The 26,032-nt window shown below is 47.2% G+C and overlaps 1 protein-coding gene across 1 annotated transcript in view; it reads right to left on the bottom strand.

Annotated features, from left to right (window-relative positions):
- LOC111163394 (RH-like protein) overlaps positions 1-24,211 on the bottom strand; it is a 39,685-nt gene extending 15,474 nt beyond the window's left edge. Inside the window, exons 1-5 of the mRNA XM_022552033.3 lie at positions 17,586-24,211; positions 7,465-7,651; positions 3,742-3,892; positions 1,160-1,307; positions 217-383 (exon numbers count right to left, since the gene is read on the bottom strand). Coding sequence (XP_022407741.2) covers positions 217-383; positions 1,160-1,307; positions 3,742-3,892; positions 7,465-7,651; positions 17,586-17,733 — 801 coding nt within the window. The 5' untranslated portion in view covers positions 17,734-24,211. The remainder of the gene's footprint in view (positions 1-216; positions 384-1,159; positions 1,308-3,741; positions 3,893-7,464; positions 7,652-17,585) is intronic.
- Positions 24,212-26,032: the final 1,821 nt, after the last annotated feature.

The raw sequence follows: 26,032 nt of genomic DNA, 5'->3' as shown, positions 1-26,032 counted from the left end.
CTTTGCTCATTTGACAGTCTCCTATGTTCCAGGCCCATTTTGACAAGGCAGTGCTGATGGGCTGATGCCCCACGATGCTGCAGACAAGACCCCATCACCCGATATGCTCTTTCCCGACCTGTGGGGCTGGCACTGAGGCCGGCGGGTTGGGTGTGAATATGTGTGTCAGGCCTAGAAGACCCAAGTGCTGCCCAAGGGACAGCACCCCCTCCTCACCATGTTGATCTTCCCTTGAGGGTGCGCCAAGGCTGACACTGAGATGGCTGTCACCATGCTGACAGCAAGGGCGTAGTAGGTGTTGAACAAGGCCTTCTTCTTTTCATCTGGAATGTCCAGCAGAGCGGAGTTGAAACTCGGCCAGAACATCCACAAGAAGAGGGTGCCTGGAAGCCAGAGAGGGTCAGTGGCCGGAGCCGGTATTCCTGCTCCAAAGCCTGAGCCAGGGGGACTTCAGACAGGAGAATTCTGGACCTGGCAAGTCTCATCTCTGTCACTTTCTTGCTCTGTGACTTTGGGCAAATCATGTCTCCTCTCTGAATTCTTAAGCTGGTAGGGCCCAGCTAACATACTTTACAGGCAAGGAAACTAAGGTCCAGAGAGTTGAAATCACCAAACCCCAGGCCTCCTGACCCTGGCCTGTGATGGCTTAAATGCTTATTTTAAAAAATTAATGGGATGCTTTCATTTGGCCCAATGGCCTGGTATTCAGTTGCCTGCTGACGATCTCACTGCCTGATTTCCTTCTTCTAAGCCTCTCCCAGCCTCTAAGTTCATCACTTTTACTGGAGCTCTTCAAACTATTGATACACCATTATTACTCCTCTCTTCCCACTCCCATTCTTTCCTCCACTCCTAGGCCCGGCTTTCTTCATGTGTCCAATTCTCTGCTTTAAGTTGAGGACAAAAGGATTGGATAACCTTATTTAAACTGAGATGTAATGAGCCTCTCCTCTCCTTTGGATATTAATGAAGAGAAATTCCCTAGAGGGGAATTCAAAGATGTGAATTCATCAGATACCACTTGAAGAAATGGATCATTACCGAGGGGCTTTCAGACACCCAGAGAAGGTTGGAAAAGGAGAGAGATTTTCCTGCAGAGCCCTTTTGGAGCTTCTTGCCCACCCCAGATCCGAGCCCACCCACGCCACCTTGTCCTCACCCAGCATGGCGAACAAACTGGGGCTCGTGGCCGTCTGTTGTTTGTCCTCCGCTTCATTAGGCAGAGGCTTCGGGAGGCAGCAGGCCACAGTCAGCCCGAAACAGGCCGCAAACACGTGGATGTACATCATGCTTATGTGGTTGTCCATCTGCAACAAAACCCAGCGGGAACAGTGAGTGTCAGCACCTTCTGCCCACAGGGAGGGAACCTCCCGTGTTCCTTGGAGAAAGTTCTGGCTTCATGTAGGAGGCGTGACTTGAAGTCAGGAGACTGACCCAGCCCAGCAGCCCGCCTTTCAGAGGAGTCCCGTGAGTTGCTGTGTATTTATTCCCGACAGGTTTCTGGTTGGCTTTATTTATTTAGTTGGCCACGTCTTGCGGCTTGCAGGATCTTAGCTCCAGGACCAGGAATTGAATCCAGGCCCCAGCAGTGAAAGCGCCGAGTCCTAACCACTGGACCGCCAGGGGACTCCCCTCTGGTTGGCTTTAAACACTTTTGGCTGAAGTCCACTTAGGTGGGGGAAGAGCCACACGGACATGCACCCCACTGCTTCCTACATTTTGGCAGAATTTCAAATTTTGCATAGAGTATGAGTGATATGATCTTTGCACCATGAAGCAGCCAGAATTTTTATAATACTGAACTAAAGTGTTCAGAAAATTCCAGCTATATGTTAATTTTGCTTTACGAATATCGAATTTAGTAACCCTTCATAACTCACTTCGTGGGCTACTGGTAAGCCCTGTCAGCTGTGTCTTCAACAAATATCCAGGTTTGGCAGAATTTTCACCACCATGCTCCACTGATCCCCATCTTGGTTTAAGCCACCATCAACACTTTCGCAAATTTTTGCAGTAATCTTCTAACTGGTCTCCCCATTTCCACCCTTGTCCCCCAACTGACTCTTCTCCACGTAGCAGCCAGAGAGACCCTGTTAAAATCTTAGCTCATGGCATATTTCTGCTCAGAATCCCCCAGTGAGGGGGGTGGGAATTCCTCAATGTCTCCCTCAATGTCAAAGTCAGCGTTCTTCCTACGACCTACAGGACCCTGCATGATCTGCCCTCCCACAACCTCTGTGACTCCACCTCCTACTCATTCCACACACACTGTCCTTGCTGTTCCTCAAACCCACACTCATGCTCCCACATCAGTACCACTTTGCACCATCTGTTCCACTGCCTGGAGTGCACAGCGAAGGGAGTGGTCCACCCTGGGTACAGGCAATAAGGGGATGCATTGTCTGTAGAGAATTTAAAACAATTAAAGCAACTAAAAGCCCATCTGCTTTTTATTATCATCATGTGCCAGCAATTCTAAACAGTGTCACTGACACAATCCTCCTCCTGAAAGAGGCAGACCGCTCCCACGGCCCTGCCTTCCATCTGCCACTGTCCTCAGATACCCATGTGACTTGCAAACCTGCTGCCTTCAGCTCTTTACTCAAAAATTATTTGCCCAGGGAAGCCTTCCTTGGCCAACCTCTCTAACACTTTATCCTCCCTCACAGCTATTCCTGTCTGCTTTCCTCATTCTATTTTTTCCTCCATGGTACTTATCACTATCTAACACACTGTATCTGTTGCCTATTTTATTGTTTATTGGCAGTCTTTCCCTCTGGAATAGAAGTTCCACGACAGCTGCATTTTCCCACTGCCTAGAAGAGTGCCTGGTACACAATAGGCTCAGAATAAATATTTGTGAAAGGAATGAATGAATGGTAAGGAACCCTCAGTCACACATAAAAATGAAAGTCTGTGGAATTCCCTTGTAAGACCTGAAGAAGTCTTGCATTTTTAATCTCTTTGTGGTCCCCCAGGAATCGTCAGCTTGGAATACTCATTTCTTGAGTTGCCTCTACTGGGAACAGCTCTGGTTTCTGGCTCTAGTTTCCCCTGAGCCCTTCCATGCAACAAACCCAGGCTGAATTGAAGTTTTTGAGGAGAAGCAGTGAACTCTCAAAATCAGTGCCAAACCCTCCCCCGGACCAGCTAAACTAAAACATTGAAGCTGCAGGGAAGAGAGGAGATGGCTTTGAATTAATGCAGCTTTTTAAAACAACCACTATGAAAACCATAACAAAGCAGGAAAAGGCTTATAATGCATTGCCCACAGTGGGCTTTCCGTCTCTGGGAACTGACCTCTTTCCTTGACAGTTTTTTTTTTTTTTTTTTTTTTTTGCGGTATGCGGGCCTCTCACTGTTGCGGCCTCTCCCGTTGCGGAGCACAGGCCCCGGACGCGCAGGCTCAGTGGCCATGGCTCACGGGCCCAGCCGCTCCGCGGCATGTGGGATCTTCCCGGACCGGGGCACGAACCCGTGTCCCCTGCATCAGCAGGCGGACTCTCAACCACTGCACCACCAGGGAAGTCCTCCTTGACAGTTTTTACCGTGAGAACCGCCTTCATAGCATTTGCTTGCTATGTTTAAATGTTTAGCATAGACCACACTTTTGCAACCCCATTTTGGCCTGTCTTTAATTTTTTTTAATCCCAGAAGCTTTATCAAATGGAGACAGAGCCCTCCCCTTTCACCTGCTCAGCCCTCATCCCCGAGGTCCCTCCTCACAGCACCATGACTCACATTGAAGACTTCCTTGCCGACCATCCTCGTGGCACTAAAGGCTGTCACCTCTATCAACGTCATCAAGAGCAGCTGCAGCAGGTTGACCCTCCCCAGGATGACACCCACTGAGATCAGCACAGACGTAGCGCTCATGGTGGATATCTGAATACTGGGGAGAGGGGGCAAGACAGGGATGATTGAGAAGGAAGGATGCCTCCCATTCATTCATCCACGCATTCAGCAAACACTTGTTGAGGACCTACTCTCTGCCTGAAACTTTTCAAGAAACTGGGGATGGAGTAGGAGAGCAAATAGACAAGATTTCCGCTCTCATGGGGATGGAGGCTGCCGAGTCTGGGGTCTCCTTCATCCCCTCCCCCACCCTCAGGATGGCAGCCACACTCTGATTGACCTGCATACGCTCATCTGTACTGAGGATGCGCCGAAGTTCTCATAGGAATGTCTGATTGTTCCCACGGGACCGCTTCTGGGATCTGACTACTAGGATTCTGCCCTGGGCTTCTCTTCTGCTGTCATCACTTACAGATGCCCAATAGAGGGCGCTCTTCACCTGCCCGCCCATCCTTCAGGCACCACCACCCTCCTCTCTCCCTCTCGCTGTAGTGGAAAGAGACTGGGTTTGGAAGTAGGACAAGCCTGGCTTCCAGTTCCAGCTTTTCCACTTGAACAGCTATTTAATCTCACTGAGCCTGTTTCTTCATCTGTAAAATAAGGAGGATGATAATACTTATCTCATGGGAGTGTTGCGGGGATTAGAAGGAATAGTCGTGCATGTGTGTCTCGCACACCATGACTGGCACAAAGAACTAACTCAGTGCTATTACTGATTCCTTCTTTCCCTTGACAAGTGAGCAAGCTTAGTGCAGGGATTCAGAAGGAGAAAACAATTTTTGTTTTCAAGACACTTACGATTAGGCTGGGGAGACAAAGCGACATCATGACCCTGTCAATTAAAACCATCTGCAATATCATGAGGCCAGAGGGGTTCGCTGGAGGGAGAGAGCAATGTGAACTGGACTCATCAGGGAGGGCTTCCTGGAGGAGGTGGCACTGAGCTGGACAATCCATTGTGGTTAAACCAACCCACCCTCCTCTGGCACTTTGCTGAGACCACCCCTCCCGCCGGGAGCTGATGATGATGATGCCTCAACCACCACCACCACCATACTAGTGATATAGTAATAATAATAATCTATGGAGCATTACGTATAACAGGCTTGCAAGTACGTCACCTCATTTAAACTTTAATCCTCCAGGTAGCCCTCTGTAAATGGTGCTAGGGTACCATTCAGTGCCTCCATTTTACAGGTGAGGACATTGAGACTGGAAGAGGTGACTTGTTTTGGTAACGGCCACACAGCTAGTTAATGACAAATGTAAGGTTCAAACCCACCCATTTGGCCTGGATCCAAAGCCTGTGTTCTGAAGTCTGGACACAGACTTCCCACTGTTTGCTGCCAATGTAGTGTCCTACTTAAGGCTCAAGGACTTCAGAGGAAAAGCCAGAGGAGGCCAAAGGTATGGGGAAGGAGCCTCACAGGGGCCAGGAATTATTTGAAATGAAGGGTCACTCAGTGCTTCACTGTGGCTGGCCATGTTATCTTTTGGGTAAGCACTCATTTAACTGGCAAAAGCCTAATTCAAGAGATTCTGTGCCAGTGGGAGGATTTCAGACCTCAGGGGCCAGTTGGGACCAGGGAGGTATTAAGACAGTGAAGTACGGTACTTAGGACAGTCTTGTTCAGGCTGCCACGGTTGGGATCCTGACTCAGCCACTTCCTGGCTGTGTGGCCTTGGGCAAATGACTTAACCACTCTGTGTTTCCATGTCCTCATCTATAAGAGAGGCAAGGCCTATGGAGCTGTTGGGAGGGCAAAGTGAGTCAAGCAGAGTAAGGGGGTTGGTTATTGCTATGATAGGCCCTCCAAGACCTTTTAACATACAGCATTAAAAATATCACAACTTTCAGGGTTCTTTTTATTTTCATATTTGTTCCAATAACCATTTACTAAGTCCTTACTATGTGAGGAAAACAAAGGAGGACAAAATTGAATAAGACAGGCCCCCGCCCTGAAGGTTCTGGTCATCGGTGACTCAAGGCAGAACCGATTCAGTGCCAAGTCAGGCCTCGAGCTGGTGAGGCGGCAGGAGAGGGAGAGGGCCGTCTGAGAGGCAGGCCTGGACACCGCCTACCAGCCCAGCCAGAGCAGGAAAGGTCAGGAAGGAGCCCATTGTTCAAATTTGTGAAGCCAGCCCCATTGGGGGTCACAGCTGGGAGGACCCAAGTGGTCAGGGCAGGGCAGGGGCGTTCACTCGGGCTGTAAATGGCCTCTTCTTGTCTTTCCGGATTGACAGATTCCTGCAGGCAGGACGTCAGAAGACGGGGGCAGCCTGGAGATGCCTGGAGACTCAGGCTCAGGAAGCCAAAGGCTTGTGTGACCTTAAGCCAGGGCAGCAGAAACACCAGACCAGGACCACCCTATTGGAGTTCCCCCAGAATGCCCTTTGTCACTTCCCAGGTGGTTACTGGGGGGGTGGGGGGAGGGTTATTGAATCCCCATGGGGATCAGCTCTAAAATGGTTTAAAAGAAAAAAGGTGAAGAGTTTTGTTCAGGGCCCCTGGGGAGCTGGCTACACTGTGTTTCTTGTCAGGACCACTCTGCAGTGTGTGGGAAAGGTTACAGAGTTAAAACTGAAGTCACTTCCACCAGTTAGCTATGTGACCCTAGGCAAGTGTCTTACGAGCTCTGAGCCTCTAGTTCCTTGCCTGTACGCCACATCAGACCCCTACTTGGAAGGGCTAAACAAACAATGTTTGTGAAGTGCCCAGCACAGAGCCTGGTTCATGGAGAGATGTTTAACAGCAGTGCCCAGAGGTTTAGTAGGGTCTCAGAGGGGAGGGTAGAATGGCCTTGAAGGGGTCCCCAAGATACCTAAGGTGGGATTTACCCATCATCTGGGCAAGACAAAGTTTCAGAATTGGATAAAACCAAAAACCAATTTTTATAGAAAAATTTTACCTGGTTCCTCCTATTAAGTGTGAATGACTTTTTTTGCAGGTATGTACAACTTAATGTATGTGTGTGTGTATATATATACTCTTGTGTAACCATCACGCAGGATAACATAGAGAATGTTTACTGCACCACGTAAACTTCTTTTGTGCCCCTTCCTAATCAATAAACACCACCTTCCTCAGGTAACCATTATTCTGACTTCTAGCAACGCAGGTTAATTTTGCTAGTTCTTACAAAGGCATCTAAATAAATCAAAGTTAATTTAAAGAAACTAAAGACAAGGCTATTTATTGTCCACCAGCATTTGAGGACTGAGAGTACTTCCTTCTTTTCAAGAGACTCTCTGTCTGAGTGTGAGATTTCTATTTCTTTTTGTCTAATCTCTATTAATTTTTTCTTTGAACTAATATTTATTGTATAAGTTTATGAAATCAAAATCAACAAAAATGAAAGGATACAGGGTGGGCTGTAGATCTGGGCCCCTTGTGATGTCACAGAGTAGGGTTGTCAGATAAAATAGAGGATGCCAGTTAAATTTGAATTTTAGACAAACAATGAGTAATTTGTGAGTATAAATAAGCCCTGAATATTGCGTGGTGCCGGTGCTAGAAAGGGAAGGGGACAAGCCAGCTCTTCTAGAATCTGCCCTCTTGGGCCCCAGACTCCCAAGGACCCAAAAGTGATCCAGTGGCCGTCCAGTTACCTGGAAATATTGAGGACCATCTTCCTAAGGGAGAGTTGGTTCAGGAAGCCATCCAGCAGGACTGTCAGCTGCACCCCGAGGGCCAGCACGAAGAGACTGAAGGCCACGCTGCTCCAGCAGTGTCTCCGCAAAGATGTGTTAAGGAAACCCAAGCCAAGGACTGCCATGATGATAACATCCTGGAAGTCTGCTCAGGGAAGAGATGTCGAGAAGGAGGAGGAGAAGCAGAAAAGGTGGAGGGTTGTGTGAAATTGGAGTTTTACAGAACGGCAGCTGGAAGGGACATTGAAGATCATTGAAGAGTGCTTAGTCAAGTTATTTCCCCTCTTTGAGCCTCAGTTTTCTCATCTGAATAATGGGGATAACACAGACATACCATGCAGGTTTGAGGGAAGGTTTAACTGAGCTAATGCAGGGCCTGGCCCATACTGAGTGCTCAGTAAATGCAGCAATTATTGTTATTATTAAACACAATGATATGAACACGTGTAGAGCATCAGGACAAGTCCTTGCACATAGCTTACAATCAGTAAAGGTACTGACTCCTGCTTTTGAGGATCCGGTTCAACCTCCTGATCATGTGTGAGAGAAAATAAGGCCACAGAAGCTGGTGACTTAGCTCAGGTCATGCAGAAGAGGGGGCAGAAGCGGGTCTGGGGGTTCATAGGCAAGAACCAAAATTATCTTTGCAGAAAACGGCTCTCTCCCTTTGACCCCTGCTGAAAGGGACCTGGTGGGCCAGCAGAAAGCACCAGAGCCACACGGGTGACCCTCCCCTTTTCTAGCCTCGGACCCTGCACAGGGGCTGCTGTGACAGATGAGCGCAAGGGACTTAGCTAATGTTCCGGAGGGGACCAGCAAAAGGAAACGGGCGGATGCTTTGAATTAATGCCAGGTTTGCAAAATGGATAACAGTTTGGGCTCTGGAACCAGATAAGCTTGGGGTCATATCAGGGCTCCGGCACTTTCCGGCTGTGTGGCTTAATCTAGTTATTTAATGTCTCTGAGCATTAGTAACAGCCGACGTTTATTAAGTGTTTATCAAACGCCAGCACCGTTTTAACCACTTCACGTAAACGGCCTCATTTAGTTCTCACAGGCACCCTGCAAGGTGGGCACTGGTTTGTTTGTTTTTTTAGTTGTGGCCGGCGGGCTCCTTAGCTGTGGTATGCAAATTTATAGTTGCAGGAGGCATGTGGGATCTAGTTCCCTGACCAGGGAACGAACCTGGGCCCCCTGCATGGGGAGTGCGGAGTCTTAACCACTGCGCCACCAGGGAGGTCCCGGGTACTGTTACTATCACCATTTTACAGACAAGAAAACCGAGGCACAGAGGGGTTAAGTAACTTGCTCCAGCTGGTAGAGTTGGGATTTCAACCTAGACGGTCTGCTCTGGAGCCTGTGCCTTGAGCTACCGCACTATCTACCCTCCTGCTTTTCTCATCTATTAAATGGGAAAAATAATCTCACCTCTCTCGTCAGGTTGCCAGAATCAAACAGTGTGAGGCACATAATTGCTCAGAATAGTAAAGACTATTTCATCAACAAACACCAACTATGTTCATACGTGTACAAATGCCTGGAGAGAGATCTTGAAGGAATTTTTTGCCCCGTGGAGATTATCTCTGGGTTTAGGAGAGTTTTATATTTTAAAAAATTTTCAGTGTTAAAAATTTCTACAACCAGCACGTGGACAGTAAGTAATTTTCTTTTAAAGGAAAAAGCATGGGCTTTGAGGTCAGACAGTTCTGTTTGACTCCACCTCTATCGCTCCCTATTAGGTTAAACCACATTAAATTGCCAACATTTGACCATTTTGACCTACAAAAATGGCAGTTTTTATGTTTCAACCTCTTAGCGGCACGGCCTTGTGGGTTGCTTACTTTCTTCATCCGCTAAATATGAGCAATTATCCCCCCCGGAGGGTGCTGGGAGAGCCAGAGGAAGTAATGTTTTGTTCAAGAGCTTGGCACCATGCCTGACACATGGAGAAAGCTCAGAAAGTGGTGGTTATTCAGCACCAGCACCATCATCACCGTCACAGCAATAAGAACTCACCTGGTCTCCACCCTTGGCTCTGATAACAAGGAAGCTCTCATTTCCAGATCTCTCCAAAGCCTCTTCAATTTACATTTAAATTCACTTTCATTGAAAAATACACATACCTAGAATCTTGCACATAGGACTTGGGTGGGTGTTGACGATCCCAGGTCAGTCTGACAAACACTGGGTTATAGGAGACCCGGGCATCTCCACAGGATCTGGGGACTTGGAGTGGGTGAGAAGTGGGCAATCAGGAGGATTCAACTTCTTTCACCTTTTTTCTCTGACATAAGGGAGGGGGAGGCAATGTTTCCATCTCCTGCTTGCATCCCCTTAGGAATGGGGGTGGAATGGGGGTGGGCAGGGCACATTTTGTATAGGGGCTCCTCCTGGGATCCCTCAAATTCCTTCAGGAGCCGAACAGGAAACTATGTATACAAAGGGTACAATGTGTATTAGGGAGTGGTGAGGGCTATGGCCAAATGGAGACTGCGAACTCCACTTTAGATATTCAAATTCAATCTTTTCTTAAACACTGCTGTTAAAAAACAAATAAACTAACAAACAAACAAACACATCCACCATCTTGCAGCAATGCTATATGCAAAGGGTCCAGATTTATCAAAGTTTCCATGAGTAGGGGGATCTTGCATTTTCCTCTCATTCTACAGGGGGACCAGAGACAGCCTGTGACTTACTTAAGGGCACACAGCATGTCAGTAGCAGAGCCAAGCTCTGGACTCCTGGTGCAGTGCCCTCCCATCAGGCTAGGCTGTCTCTTGCTCTTGTTTGCCCGCAATGCACTAAAGGACCTTGGGCAAGTCCCTTGCCCTCTTTGGGCCTCCGTTTCCCTATCTGTAACACATGGGAGTCAGACTTGATACTCTGTAAGGACCTCACCGCTCTGGTGTGTTCAGAGGAGGGGGGCAGTGGGTGGGGAGGGGAAGGGCACCAGGATTACGGCAGACGTGGGGCTCTAAAGATAGAAAGTCAGCGCCTCTTGGTTGGGGAGCTTTATCAGGCACAGCTGCCACGCCTGCTGCCTGGTATAGGCACTCAGGACCCTCCTCCCAAGACCCCACAGTGTCCTTGAGGGTGGGGTTGTGCTTCGGCCAGGGGGATGAAATTAGGGTGGAAGTTTCTGGGAGCTGTTGACAGAGCACATTCACCCCAAACTGGTCAGTAAATCACATTTGATTTCAGGGTCCCTTTACTCTCACCCCATGCATCCTCCCATTTCCTCTCCCAGCCTCTCAGGGCTCTGGCCCACCCCTGCTCCTCCCATGTCTCACGACCTGGACCCCAGCTTCAGCGCTGGGTGCCAGCTCAGGGCATCCCCACTGGTGCCAGCCTCTGCCTCTCTGACCCTGCGCTGAGCCCCTCACCAGCTGCTGGTCTGACAAGCTAATGATGCTAAGGTGTCCAGGGGTGATAAAGAGAGGATTGCTGCAGGGGCCCCAACAACCGGGCCCCAGAGGGGAGTTTTACATGCTGTCTAAGGCAGGCCTTCAGAAGTTTATGAAAGTCCCATGACTTAGAGAAAGTCTAACCTGGGAGTCCTGCAGGACAATAATTACCATCACTGTAACAGCGGGCACATACATGGTGCCCGCCACATACCAGGCACTCTTCCAAGTGCCTGCCAGCCTTAACCTTCAACAAGCCCATGTAGGAGGTACTATTTGTTATCCCCATTTTACAGATGGGGACAGGGAGGCACAGAGAGGTGCTGTAATTAGCCCAGGTCACACAGCTAGCAAATGTTGGTGGCAGAGCTGAATCCTGACTCTCTGGGCTTAACCACTATACCATCCTGCCTCTCCATACATTCTTCGCTCTCCATAGTGTCAAACGAAGAGCGTGGGCCTCTGAGTCAGGTTGTCAGAGTCCAGAGTCTGGCTCTACCTCTGTGTACCCGCTTGCTAGTCTGTAAAATGGTCTGAAACAAGAGCACCTGCTCAGAGGTTTGCTGTGAGTACTGAGCTCGCTGGCTCCTTCGAATTGCTTAGCCTAGCGCTGGGTGCACGGTAAGTGTTAGTAACTATTATTCCACACCTGCCACTTGTTAGCTGTGACTTCAGGCAAGACTGTTCCCCCTTCCTTCGGCCTGGCTGCCCCTCGGAGTCTCATTCTGTGTCCCCACCCACCCGAGCCCCTCCCTCTGGCCTGCAGACACGTCAGCATCGTCAGCTCTGAAGCCAGGCCAGACTTCTGTCCCTCAGGCCCTGGGCTCGGCCTCCACACCGTGCTCCCCACCACTGACTGGGAGGACCTGACTGCAGCCCCTGTCAGGGACCATCCACGGAGCCCCATGCTGCCTTCCCCCTCCCCGCATCCTCTCACCCCACCCTCACCTCTGCAGCAGCCTGGGAAAAGAAAAAGAGATTGCCCAATCAAAGGGGCAGTCAAGGCTGAGATATAGAAGGTACCAGGATTTGGGGGTATTTATATGTCACTGGCAAAGCCGCTCTTGTCTTTTAGTAGCTCTGCTTACTGCTTCTAAGGCGTATGGGGGCAATTGGGTGGTAGCCACAGTGCAGGGCCCAGGATGGTCCCCCAATGTGGCAGCTTGCAAGCAGGCTCTGTGTGATAGGTTGTCAGAGTAATGGCCCCCAGTGAATCAAGGTTTCCAGTGTAGACCCCTCCCACCTGAGTAGAGCCTTGTGATTGGCTTTGGTTAATGGGACATTAGCAAACACCATACAAGCAGAGGCTTGAAAAGCACCTGCTCATTGGGGCTTGCCCTCTCTTACTGTGGTAACACATTGGCTGCCATGTGAAAAGTCTGGGCTAGTCTGCTGGAACCACATGGGCTAGCTGCCAGCCAGCACTAACTGACGAACATGCAAATGAGGTTATCTGAGGCCATTCAGCCACCTCCAGGCTAGAGATGCATAGTGACCCTAGGTGAAACTGACAGAAGAACTGCATCCCCAAATACAGCCAAAATTGCTGAACCATGGAATCACAATCAGGAACAAGTTAGATGATTTCTGTTTTGAGCCACTAAGGTTGGGGGTGGTTTGTTATGCGGCAATAGATAATGGATGCACTTGCTTCCCCCAAGCATCTCACAGGCGCCTGAACCCCAAGCCCAGAATGAACATATCATTGTTCCTTTATCCCACAATCTGCCCCTCCCCTTGTGTCTCTCGTCTCAGGAATGAGCTCCTTCATCTGCCAAATCTCACATATGGAGCCATCCTTGACTCCTCCCTCGTTTTTGCCAAGAACAGCTGATTTTATCTCCTAAGTAGCTCTTGAATCTGACTCTTCACTTCTCCTCTATTGTCCCTGCCCATTTGGCCTCATCACAGGTCATCCAGGCCAGTGGTCATCAGAGTAGGGATCACACCCCTCAGAAGATGCTCCAGACAATCCATAGGGGCTGCTGGAAGAAGAGATATTAGCACTCTAGTTCTATTCGTTTTTACTAACAAAATTAAGAAATTAAAGTTTATTCATAATAAAAGATAATACTCTTTATCAGTCTTGGTATGTGTTCATTCTTCTAATCCTTTTGACAGCTAAATGAGTACTATCATCGTGTGACAGAGGCAGAGAGAGGTTGAGTGATTTGCCCAGGGTCTCACAGCTAAGAAAAGGCAGAGGCAAGATGGGAATCAGTCTAGCTCCAGTAGTCCTCAAGCTTCCATGAGCATTAGAGTCACTTAGAGCGCTTGGTAAAACACAGATTGCTGGGCCCCACCCTAGAGTTTCAGGTCAGTAAGTATGGATGGGGGCCCGGGAATTTCTAACAAGTTCCCAGGGGATGCTGAGGTGGCTAGTCTGGGGACCACATTGTGAGAACCACTAATCTAGGCTCTTCTACCCCTAAAGGCACTTGGTGAAGTTTGCAACTCTGCAAGCATTTAATGTTGAGATGAACCCAGGAGCCTCCTCTCACTTGCTCAGGATGTCAGACAGCTTAGTCTCCTAGCTTCGGAAGGTGTTCTAAGGGAATATTGGGCCACTGAGCAGGGGGGTGACGTGTTTCTCTATATGCGTCATGTTGCGACTGACGACAGGGATTTGTTTTTTTTTAAATTTACCTCTATATTATGGAAAATTTTAAGCATACACAAAAACAGAGTAGCATGGTGAACCTCATGTACCCATTCCCAGCTTTGATGATTGTCACATGGGGTCAATCTTGTTTTTATTATCCTTGTTTCCTTTCTTCTTTTTTTTTTTTTTTTTGGCGTGAAGCAGACCCTAGACATCATTCCATTTCAATATGCTTCTCTAACAAATAGGGCTCACTATTTGTTAAATTGTTAAACCTGTTTCTAAATAAGTTAAAAACCACCCACTATGCTATTATCACACCTAACAAAACTAACAATAATTTCTGTATATTATATAATATTCATGTTTTATTCCAGTTTCCAGATTGTCTTAAAAATGTCTTTTTTAAGAATTGGCTGGTTTACGTACGACCCAGCAATCCCATTACTGGGCATACACCCTGAGAAAACCATAATTCAAAAAGAGTCATGTACCACAATGTTCATTGCAGCTCTATTTACAATAGCCAGGACATGGAAGCAACCTAAGTGTCCATCGACAGATGACTGGATAAAGAAGATGTGGCACATATATGTAATGGAATATTACTCAGCCATAAAAAGAAATGAAATTGAGTTATTTGTAGTGAGGTGGATGGACCTAGAGTCTGTCATACAGAGTGAAGTAAGTCAGAAAGAGAAAAACAAATACCGTATGCTAACACATATATATGGAATCTAAAAAAAAAATTGTTCTGAAGAACCTAGGGACAGGACAGGAATATAGACACAGATGTAGAGAATGGACTTGAGGACATGGGGAGGGGGAAGGGTAAGCTGGGACGAAGTGAGAGAGTGGCATGGACATATACACACTACCAAATGTAAAATAGATAGCTAGTGGGAAGCAGCCACATAGCACAGGGAGATCAGCTCGGTGCTTTGTGGTCACCTAGAAGGGTGTGATAGGGAGGGTGGGAGGGAGACGCAAGAGGGAGGAGATATGGGGATATATGTATATGTATAACTGATTCACTTTGTTCTAAAGCAGAAAGTAACACACCATTGTAAAGCAATTATACTCCAATAAAGATGTTTAAAAAAAAAGAATTGGTTGGTTTAAATAACTTATCGTTTACAGGGACTGGGTTAGATTAAGTGGATTGACAGATTGCTTCCTAGTTTTAACTCAACTAACCTTCACAAAATGGACTAATGGCTCAAACAACTCCTGCCAAAAAAACAAAGATTGAAGGCTGATCAATAATGGCAGCCAAACATACAGAAACAAAAGGGCAGAGTGATACTTCTCCTCGTGCAGACTCTCGGTCAGCCACATTCAGAGTTTAAAAAAAAATGTCAATCTAACCATATCTGACAAGAAATCAAGCAAGATAATTTGAAATTGTTAAGAAGACCCCGAGGAATGGATTGCCATCCACTATCATTTATTTATTTATTTATTTATTTGGCTGCATTGGGTCTCTGTTGCTGCACGCAGGCTTTCACTAGTTGCGGCGAGTGGGGGCTACTCTTCATTGCGGTGCGTGGGTTTCTTACTGCAGTTGCTTCTCTTGTTGCAGAGCACCAGCTCTAGGCGTGCAGGCTTCAGTAGTTGTGGCACACGGGCTCAGTTGTGGAGCATGGGCTTAGTTGCTCCGCGGCATGTGGGATCTTCCTGGACCAGGGATCGAACCCATGTCCCCTGCATTGGCAGGTGGATTCTTAACCACTGCGCCACCAGGGAAGTCCCCACCCACTATCATTAACAGTAACAATGGACCTTGCCTTAAGAGTGACTGACACCATTATGATCAGTAATTTGAAAATATTTTATATTTACTTTTGATTTCTTTCAAATTTTCTAAGTTGTGTACATGTATAATAATGTACAAAATGTATTCATGTAGCGGTACGTATAAATATGGTGCATGCTTGAATAATGGTGTGCATGATCAGAAAAATTTGAAGCCCCCTGGTCCATACTACACTACAGCCTCCACACTGGCCTTCTACCTCAAGTCATGCTCTCTTCCCCATCCCCATGCCAGCCCTGGAATGGCTTTCTCCATAACCCAAACCCAAACTGATCACACTCCTGCTTCCTATTAGATCAAAAGAATGAAGGGCAAATTTCTCACTCAGTGCAATGGGTCCACCACACCCTGCTTCCCTATTTATGCTCCGACAGCACTGCACTGTTGAACCCCAGATTGGTGCAGTCCAATGAGTGTACACACAATGGCTCCTGCTGAGCTCTTGACCCTCCATTTTCACATGGTAACTCCTACTGAGCCTCCAAGTCCTGGCTGGGCAGTCACTTCCCTCCAGAGGCCTTTCCTGACATAACCATCTCCCTGCATGGACTGTGGGCCCTCCTCTGTGCTTCCATACCAAGTGAGCACCTGAGGACACTTATATCTATTATATGTTAGCAGCACAGCCTAGGTGTAAAGAAGAGGGACCCTGTACCCAAAGGACAAAGTTTCAATGTCGGCTCCTACGCCTACTGATTATATGACAAGAGACTCAACCTTACTGTAAAATGGGGTCGTGAAGCATCATGGTTAAGGGCATGGAAACTCAAACCAGGCTGCCTAAGTTTATTTTTTCCCCTTAATTTAGTTTTATTTATTTAATCTATTTAATTTTTTTTAATTTTTAACTTTTATACTGTAGTATAGTTGATTAACAATGTGTTAGTTTCAGGTATACAGCAAAGTGATTCAGTTATGCATATACATGGATCTATTCTTTTTAAAATTCTTTTCCCATTTAGGTTATTACAGAATATTGAGCAGAGTGCCCTGTGCTATACAGTAGGTCCTTGTTGGTTACCTATTTAAAATATAAGGCTGACTAAGTTTAAATCTGCTGTACTATTGCTAGCTGAACAACCTAGGGCAAATCATTCCATGTCTAAGTGCCTAGTTTCCTCACAAGAACAAAGGAGATCATAATAGTACCTGTCTTGTAGAGTTATGGTAAAGCATTTAGAATAGTGCCTGGTACCTAGTAAGTAATCAATAAATATCATCCCTGATTAGCATGCGTTTGGATCTCACATGGTTTGTAATACAGGGTTGAGGGAATGAATGAGTGAATGGATTGAATTACATTGTACCGGATTAAAAAGAATTAAAGTAAATTGAAATGAATTAAAATTGTGCCCAGGTCTCACTTGTCCAGCACTGAGAGCCCTCTCTGGGCTAGCCCATTAAGCAGTATAGGGACTTCCTTTCCCAAGTCATCTCCTTGTCCTTCTTTCCACTGCTGAGGGCCCAGGGATGCCTTCCCTTTGCTTCCAGTTAACTAGTTAATATCAATTAGAAACAAGCAAGCACTCAACTAGGCTCAAGTTTCAGCTTTGTCCCAGGGACTTCACTCAAGGAGGCCCTTCCATTATCATAAACAACATATTGACCCACAGATATACTTGAAAACTCATCTCAACTTTTAAAAAAAGCAAAAGCCACACCACTGTGGATGTCTGTCTTGTTTAGAGTTGTTCTCATCACAGCCTATGAATATTTTTAGCTGCATATAAAATAACAACCATCCTACATTCCCCTTCAGCCAGAGCTTATGGCTCTGGATTTGCAGGCAGAAAGCAGACTTCCCAGCCCCTAAGTGAGAGGAAAGCTTCCAAAAGGAGGGTGGCACAGAAATGAGAAAAAGAGACAAAAAAAGGAAACGAAATCCCCCAAACCCAACAACAACATGAAATTCATTGCTTTTAAGGAGAGAGAAGCGGGGGTGGGGGAGCAGAGAAGCAGAGAATTGTGAAGACCATTTGGCAAAGGGAATTCTAGGAACACAGAAAAGGAGGCCCCTCCCTCTGCCCTGACAAATCAAGGGAGGCTTCATGGAAGAGGTGATGGTGACACCGGTCCTAAAGAAGAGACTGTATTGTTGGCTGGGTCTTTGTGCAATGAATGGAAGAGGACGAGGGAACCCCTTTCCTCGGAGACTTTGTGGAAAGGAGCCCCTAGGCCCTTGGAGGACCACAGACCTCCTCTTCCCCTGCCCCTGCTATTTGCCTCTGTGACCACCTCCCCTCTGGACACTCACCTCGATAGGTCCTCATGAGCTTCTTCTGTTCCTTTACAGAAGTTTCATAGGAGGTGAAAAAGAAGAACATGAGAATGAGAGTCACCTCCAGCATAAAGGCCCACAGGGTCAGCGGGCCCCGCACAGACTTTTGGTACTTAGAGCCCATCCTGTGTCTGTCTCTGTGCGTCAGTTCCACCAGCACCGGGCATTACACCTCGGCTCCACACCCACTCGGGGGAGGGATAGGGGAGACACCCGCCAAAGGCCTTATCTCAGGCTTCAAGGCTGGCCCTGCTGGCCTGTCTATGGAGTTAACACAGGAGCAGAGGGGCAATGACAGGGAGGAGGAAAAAATGCATTTATTCCAACATTAACTGATTCATTCAATCATTCATTGACTTATTCATTCAACAAGGAGTTGCTACATTCCTACTACAGGCACTGTGCTCAGTTGAAAAGAGGGCATTCATTCACTTGATCCCCAAACATGAGAATCCTTCTCTACCCCTTACTTCGTTTACCTTCACTATATCTTGCAAGAATGGCAAAGAATAGATCAACTCAACACCTCTATTTTACAAATGGAGAAACTAAAGCTCAGATGGGGCTTTGGATTGGCAAAATTTCTCTTTAAAACCTTACCACATGTCAGAGAGGGCACCAAGTGGGCTCTTAAAAAGGATATATTGAATGAATGAATGAAAGCAAAGAGCAATGCTAAGCCCTGGGGAGGACACAGGACCCACAGAGAACTAAGTCCTCAGAGCTACACAGTTGAAATTATTTTTATTTGAAACTGTATTTAAATTGACCTGTTTCTAAATCTCTTAAGGACAGGTGGGAGAAAAGAAAAGAGGCTTGGGTCCAGCTCTAGTAAAACCCTGGTGAGGCTAAAGTTGTCCCCCATTCTGGTCACTTGCTCACAGAGCATCCCAGGACTCTGCCTGGGGCATGAACACTGCAATTCATTTGAGGATGGCCACCGGCCTTAGCACGCCCAACCCACAATGGAGGACAGTCCCCTGGAATAGGATTTAGGGCACCTGAGATCTAGTTCTGACCCTGCAGCTAACTTTTCCTGTGGTCACATCCATTTGCTCAGCAGAAGACCTAATACATAGTAAGCATGGAGAAAGGGAGGGAGGGAGGAATCAAAGTTTTTTACCTTCTGCACTGGCCAGCTACTGGCCACTGAGTATAGACTGAATTTATGGGAGCCCAGAGACTAAAACTTGGCTAGGAGTAGCAGGGAGGCAGATTTTGACCCAACATGAGTGGATACTTTATTGACCATTCATGGGGTAGTGAGCACCCTGTCACTAGGGGAATGCAAGCAGAAACTGATGGTTGCTTGTCAGAGATGTCTGGCATGCGATTCATATCTGGATCAAGGGAGATTCTAATCACCTGGTAGAATCTTGTCTTTTTGTTTTTAGATGAAGAAACCGAGACACAGAAGGTCACACCCAAGGTCATACAGTCATGGGCATCAGTCACTTCTTGCTCAGCACAGCTTTATTTACAGAAGGGAAAAAATTGAGAATAACCTAAATGTCCAATAGTAGAAGACTGGTTAAGTAAACTACAGGACACACAATCTGCCACCCATATGATGGTTCTGAACATGGGGGAAAATCCAGAGGAAAATGCTTTTAAGGTTTCTCAAAAATGGCACAGAGGATATATTATTTGGTGAAAAAGGAAATTACAGAACAGTGTGTAAGTACGATCCCACTTTTGTAAAATAATAATGCCACAGTATGTTAAGACATGCATAGGAAAAAAAAATGGCTGCAAACCACTACCTGGTTACTTTTGCTTTAGGTATTTTCGGGAGCTAAAATTTACTAAGCACTTAGCATGCTAGGCACTGTCCTAGGCACTTTACATGTATGAACTCAGTTAACTAGCCTGTGAGATGGGACTATTAGCCTTTACTACAACAGAGGAAGCTGAGGCACAGAAAGGTTAGGTGACTCGCCCAAGTTCATGGGGCTAGTAAGTAATAGAGCTGGGATTTCAACCCGGGCAGTCTGACTTGTGCACCTGGGTGTTGAACCACTTAACTTTAGCCCAGATAACTTCTAAGTCTTCTTCCACTTCTAAAAGTCTAGGAATGTAGGATTCTAAGGCTTCTGCTATCTCAACAGTAAATAAGGGAGTAGGTGCCCTGGTCTCTAGAGATTGGTCAGCCCTGGTTCTGATTTCTGGTCCTTTTCTGGCCATCAGCACTTCTGATGAGCTGGGTTTCCTTAAAGAGGGACTCCCCTGTGAGGGCGATAAGTGAATGTGACCCCTGTTGGCATGGGTCCTGTACCAGCAGGTTGTAAACCAGGCAGCCCAGGGAAACCAAATGTCAGGCAGATGAACACCAAAGGTTTCCAGTCGCTGCCCGCCCCTGCGCCTGGAGCCCCTGATGGTTGCGTTTCCCAGCTAGCAAACTCAGTGATGACGGCAGCTGGTTCTCACAGAGGCATCCTAACCCACTGTGTGTCCTGATCCTGCCTCAGTGAGGGATGGACCGCTTGACAAGAGGGCCAAGCTCCTCAGTGAACAGAAAGGCTTTTTTTATTAAAGAGAGGGGACCCCCACAGGTGGCCTCTCCCAGAAGACTGGTCAAAAGGGGAGTTTTCTGTCTTCCTCTCTAACTCTTGCAAAAGACCCCTGTTGTCTGATGACAGTTCCAGCTAGTGTGACTCCAAATCTTCAAGGCAGGGCCCCTAGTACAGAAAAGCACAGGCGATCTAGGCCAGAAATGTCATAAGGCAAATCAAATGTTAATTGTTGACTCTAGGTGGGAGGTGAATGGCTTTTCACTGAACATTTCTTTCAACTTTTTTGATATATGTTTGAAATTTTTCATAACAAAATGTTGGGGGGAAAAGGTTCTGTGTGCACCTGCCACTCCCTATGCCAAAAGCACCCCTCCACCCAGGTATCTGCATGTTCCTGCCCTCGCTGACCCAGATCCAAGCAACAGGAGACCAAGGACTTTTGACTGTTGTATCCTCAGCACCTGATGCTTAGTCCATAGTAGGTGCTCAATAAATATCTGTTGACTGACTAACAACTGCCATTTCTGGAATGCCAAGCACTGGACCCGGCATTTTGCGTACATTATTTCATCTACTCTCCCCCTCAAGCCTGTGAGTACAGGCATCACCACTCCCATTTTACAGATGAGAAAACTACGGCTCAGAGAGGTGATGTGAATGCCCAAAGTCACAAAGCTAATAAACAGCAGAGTCGGAACCCAACCCACATCCATCTGACGCCATGGCTTGTGCTGTTAACTTCTTTGCAATTCTGCCTTCCATTAACTAAACAACTCACAGTCTCAATTTCCTTGTGAGTCAAATAAGATGAGCTGCTTTGCTTTCCTCACAGAGTTATTATAAATGTGAGACTATGTAAGCATGCTTGGCAACCTGTGTTTCGGAAATGAAGGTGAGCAAGTGGTGCCATGACTGTGGCCTCCTGTTCTGAGTGACCAGGCTTCCTCCGCGTGTGATGAATCAAGTCAGAGAGACTGCAGCTTTCACGTGTAATCTCGCGTTTTCTGTAAGAAACAGGACTCTATGAGAATACTCACCAGGCCCTCCTCACCTGAGCCAAGTATTGTAAAACTCAGTCATGAGCAGTGACCAAGGAGGTAGGTAGGCCCTCCATCTCCTCTCTGGAAGCTTGTCCAAACCAAGGGTTTGATCCTGCTCTGGGCATGCCTGGTTAAAGTGTGGCTAAGTCAATAATTTATTCATTTAACAAACATGAGCTTTGGAGTCAGGCAACATGGGTTCAAATCCTAACTCTGCAAATTATTAGCTGTGTGACCTTCGATAAGAGTACCAATATCTCTGAGTCTGTTTCTTTACCTGTAAAGTGGAGAAAATCAGGATCGATCTCACAGGGTGGCTGTGAAGATTAAATGAGGTAATGCACATAAAGTGTCACGTGTAGAAAACACTCCATAAATGTTAGCATTATTATTATGGCACAAGCTTGGCATGTTTACCATAGGAAACTTCAAAAATGCAAAGGTGCGTAAAGCTTACATAAAGCACCCATGATTTCATCATCTCCCCAAACCAGCTCTACTTCTTTGTGTATATATCCTTTCAGATTTTTTTCTATTCATGTGAATTTATGCCTTTTTTCTTCCCCTACAAAAAAGGGATTATGTAGCAAATGTTTAGTAACTTGCTTTTTTCATGAACAGAATATCACAAGCGGTTTCCAAGCCAGGAAAAAATCTTTCTATAACACTATCATGGTGGATAAGAGCCCAGGTTCTGACACCAGACTGCCTAGGTTTGAATCCTAGCTCTATCACTTACTGTGTGACCTTAGGCAAATGACTTAACTTCTCTGTGCCATAGTTTTCTTTTCTTTTCTTTTTTTTTAATATATTTATTTATTTTTGGCTGTGTTGGGTCTTCGTTGCTGTGCGTGGGCTTTCTCTAGTTGCGGTGAGCGGGGGCCACTCCTCGTTGCGGTGTGTGGGCTTCTCATTGTCGTGGCTTCTCTTGTTGCGGAGCACGGGCTCTAGGCGCACAGGCTTCAGTAGCTGTGGCACGTGGGCTCAGTAGTTGTGGCTTGCGGGCTCTAGAGCTCAGGCTCAGTAGTTGTGTGTGTCACAGTTTTCTCATCTGTAATATGGCACCAGTAGTAATCTCTTTGTCACAGGACTGTTGTGAGGATTAGATCAAAATGTATATGATACTTAGAGGAGTGCCTGCACATAGTAAGTGTTATGTGTCATCATTCTCCATGGCACACTGATTTCCACAGTAAGGATGTGTGGTCATTTGTTTGACCAGCTCCCTTTGTGGGATAGCTGGGCTGTTTCTAAACTGTTTCTGTTCTAAACATACTATGAGCATCGTTCATTAACAGCGTTCTCTGGGGGATACAGACACACGTATAGGAGGTGGCCATCCAATGTCTGGATTTTTCTGTGACTCACGTGGGACAGGAACAAAGCTCAAGGGAGCTGGGCCAGCCGTGCCTGGTGGGTTTGAGGGGATCGAAGCTGCTGAAAGAGGTGGGTATGCAATTTCCTTATATGTGAAATAGGGTGTGATGATCTCTCTCCAGGCTATTCTGAGCTATTTTGAGCTCAGTTGAAGCTCACATGCCAATCCCAACCCCTTGGCCATCAGAAAGTCCCAGGAGAAGAGGAGGAACAGCCCTGAATTCCTGTCTGGCCCTTGGTCTTTTGAATGAGAGCAAATGATTTCCTCTTCCCTGTCTTACTCATCTGTAAAATGGCCACTGCTGATCTCCCCTGCTTCCTGATTGGTGGTGGCAGTGTGGGGAACTGGGGAGCTCTGTGTCAGGCCTCATCTCAGCCCAGTTCTGTGCCCTTAGGATCCCAAAGGGTCCTTTCAGGTTGCAGAGGTGAAAGGCTGGAACTTGGCTGGAGCCAGAGGGGCTTGGGCTATGGTCGGTCAGGGAAATACAGGATCCAGCTGGGACAGGAGGTGTGAGAGGAAGGGAATGGAGAAGGGCAGACTTACTGTGGCCCGTCCTAGGGCTCTTGACAAGGAGGCCTTTCCCATCAACCCACTCCAGCCAATCATTAGATCAACAATCCTTACCATCAAGAGCCATGTACAGGCACCAGAGCACCAAGGCTTCATATTGCTCAGCTCGTGACTCAAGCCAAATTCCTTTACCATACCAACTGCATGACCTTGTTTTCTCTGAGCTTCGGTTTTCTCATCCGTAAAATGGAGCTAACATGTTCTGTTTCTAAACATAGGGCTTGAAGTGTCTCCAGAGTTGATCTTGGCACAGGGCGGGCTGGTGACTCAACTCTGGACACCAGTGAGTTGACATTTGAATTGGGACTGGAACCCAGACCTCCAGATTGCATCATCTTGGGCCAACCCTGGGATTCTCTCTGCCCTTCCTCTGCTCTCAGATAGTCTGTTGCCCAATAGTAACTCCCAGCCACATACTCCAGTAACACCCAGCCACTCCACACTTCTCCACATGGAATGCCCTTGCCAGGAACCTATTTGATGGCAGGCTAGACAGTGAGCTCCAGAAAGCTGGCATGTGTCCCCAGTGCCTCTCTCATCTTTTCTCTGGATTATTCACCTACCCATTCCGCAGTGTGCCGTGGCACTGTCCTAGATGACAGGGACCCAGTGAGGAGTGGAAAAGACCACAGATACGGCCCCTAACCTCACAGAGTTGACTGTCTTAGTCCCTGGCCCAGGTAATCTGGAAACTTGCAGTCATGGAGAGGAGGGCTATTCAGGTTGACGAACCCCATGGAGTCTGGAGCCATGACCTCACCATGTACCTATGCCTTTCAGCCTCCAGTCATATTGATTTAGGTTCTGCCTGTATCCTTCTCCATGAACCAACCTGCCCTGGCAACTGCAGTCTTTTTCTGTGGTTCCAAGCAGAGCATTTCACAATGACGGACAGCCTTGGTGAAACTTTGAGCTCACAGAGTATGTTATCCTTGGCTGCCCGGTGACACTTTATCAACATGCTGGAGTAGAGGTGAAGGAAGAAAACCAAGTATACTGTTAACAGAAATGACTTGCTCTTACCTACTGTATGCCTGGCCCTGAGAGTTCATCATCTGGTAAGCCTTCAAACAAACATGCGTGAAAACAGAGGCTCTGAGACATTCAGTAACTTGCCCAAGCTAGTAAGTGGCCAAGCTGGAATTTCAATCCTGGTCTGAAAAAGCAGGTATTCTTGCCATTTTTCTAAACTGCATCTGTACAGGGTATGAATCCAATCCCCAAGAAGCTTTTCATCTAGGTGGATGGACAAGCCTCACCCAAGAAACCACAAGTTAGGAACAATACTGACAGGGATGCTCTCTGTAGAAGTAAAGGCAGGAATGAGGGAAGATAAGGTTGTACTAGTGGGTTTGAGGACAGTGAATAGATAAGGCTTGCTTGCCTGAGGAGGCCTGGAAAATAGGGGTGGGTCCCCATTGTGACCATCTTTGGATGCCGTAATAGAGAGAATGGGTTTTCTCTTTCAGGCACTGGGTGATCCTTGAAGATTTGCGACAGTATAAAAGAGCAGCAGTGGAGGGTGATGCATTTGGTGTAAATTACAAGTTCCTTCTTGGGGCAGGTTTTTATTTCGGGGTGATCACAGGGCAGGGAGAGGTCCATGCATCCCAGGACAAAACAAGACGGCATCTGCTTCCTGTAAGTATTTAAAATGTGCTGTAAGACCATCTAACTGTCCCACTGTTGGTGAGTGGTTAAGTTGGTACAGCCGCTTGACAGGAGATTTTGCATTCATCAGAAATATTTAGGAAGGGTGCATTAATTATAGCATGTAAAAATGCTTACGTTAGCTAAAGAACAGAATACAAAATTGAATATTTAATATGATCACTATTCTGCTTAATAATAAAGGCAACAGTAATAGTAATAATATATCATCCATGGGGGAAAACTGGAAAGAAAGGGGAATATATAGAATGCTAACAGTAGTTGTGTTAAGGTGATGAGACCCATGGGTGTTCCCCCCAACCCAGCAACTGTGCTACATTTCCCCAGTTTTCTTTAATTACATGCATTCCTCTTTTCGACATACATTCATCTTTTTCTTTCTCTTAAAAAATTTTTTTTTGTCTTTTCTGTTATTTTGCCATACCTACGTTGCAGGGGTAAATGAACAAATGGATGCAGAGCACCTAGCACGGTTCTTGGCACAAAATCGGGGCTCTAGGAATGTTAGGTGAGAACGGTCGCTGGCCCAGCATCCCCGCATCTCCAGACCTCTGCCCGGCGTCAGAAACGCTCCCGAAGCCGACGCTCGCCGGGTCCAGCAGGCGCGGTGCCCGCAAAACCCGCCGCCCAGCCCGCCCTGCGTACGTGGAGCCCGGGCCGCACCGCCCCACACACCCCCTGCAACCTCGCGCGACGTCGCGCTCACCCACGGCCCCGCCCCCTGTGACACCACCTCCAGGAGGCAGGACTGCAGCGGCCCCGCCCGCGCCTCCGATAGGCCGCCGCGCTGTCACCGCGTCGGGGGAAGCTGGCAGGGCGTGTGTGTGTGTGTGTGTGTGTGTGTGTGTGTGTGTGTGTGTGTGTGTGTGTGTGTGTGTGTGTGTGTGTGTGTGTGTGTGTGGTTTGCTTTGTCATTCGTACCCCCGTCGCAGGCAGGCGCGGCCGGCTTGGCCGGGCACTCCAGGCTCCGCAGAAAAGGCCCCCGGCGCTGTCCCCGGCGGCTCCGGGATGAGAAGGGTGCTGTGAGCCCCTTACATAATGATGCGACTGACTGGAGCACAGTTCAGCCCAGATACGCACATGCCGCAAACCCAGGCCTCGCGATTTCATAGGGTGCTAGTGATAGCCTACAATGAAAACAGCACCGTATGCTCTAATGTGGATTATAATACAATGAAATGCAATCCAATAATAATGAAATGTATCTTCGCAACAGGGCATAATATAGGATGTTATATTTATAGGGCCTAT

This window comes from Delphinapterus leucas, chromosome 1 (genome assembly GCF_059928025.1).
Source record: "Delphinapterus leucas isolate spDelLeu-1000000601 "Yukka" chromosome 1, BTC_Dleu_Yukka2, whole genome shotgun sequence".
Taxonomy (NCBI): Eukaryota; Metazoa; Chordata; class Mammalia; order Artiodactyla; family Monodontidae; genus Delphinapterus; species Delphinapterus leucas.
Note: the sequence above shows the minus strand (reverse complement) of the source record. Positions and strands in the feature narration are given on the sequence as shown.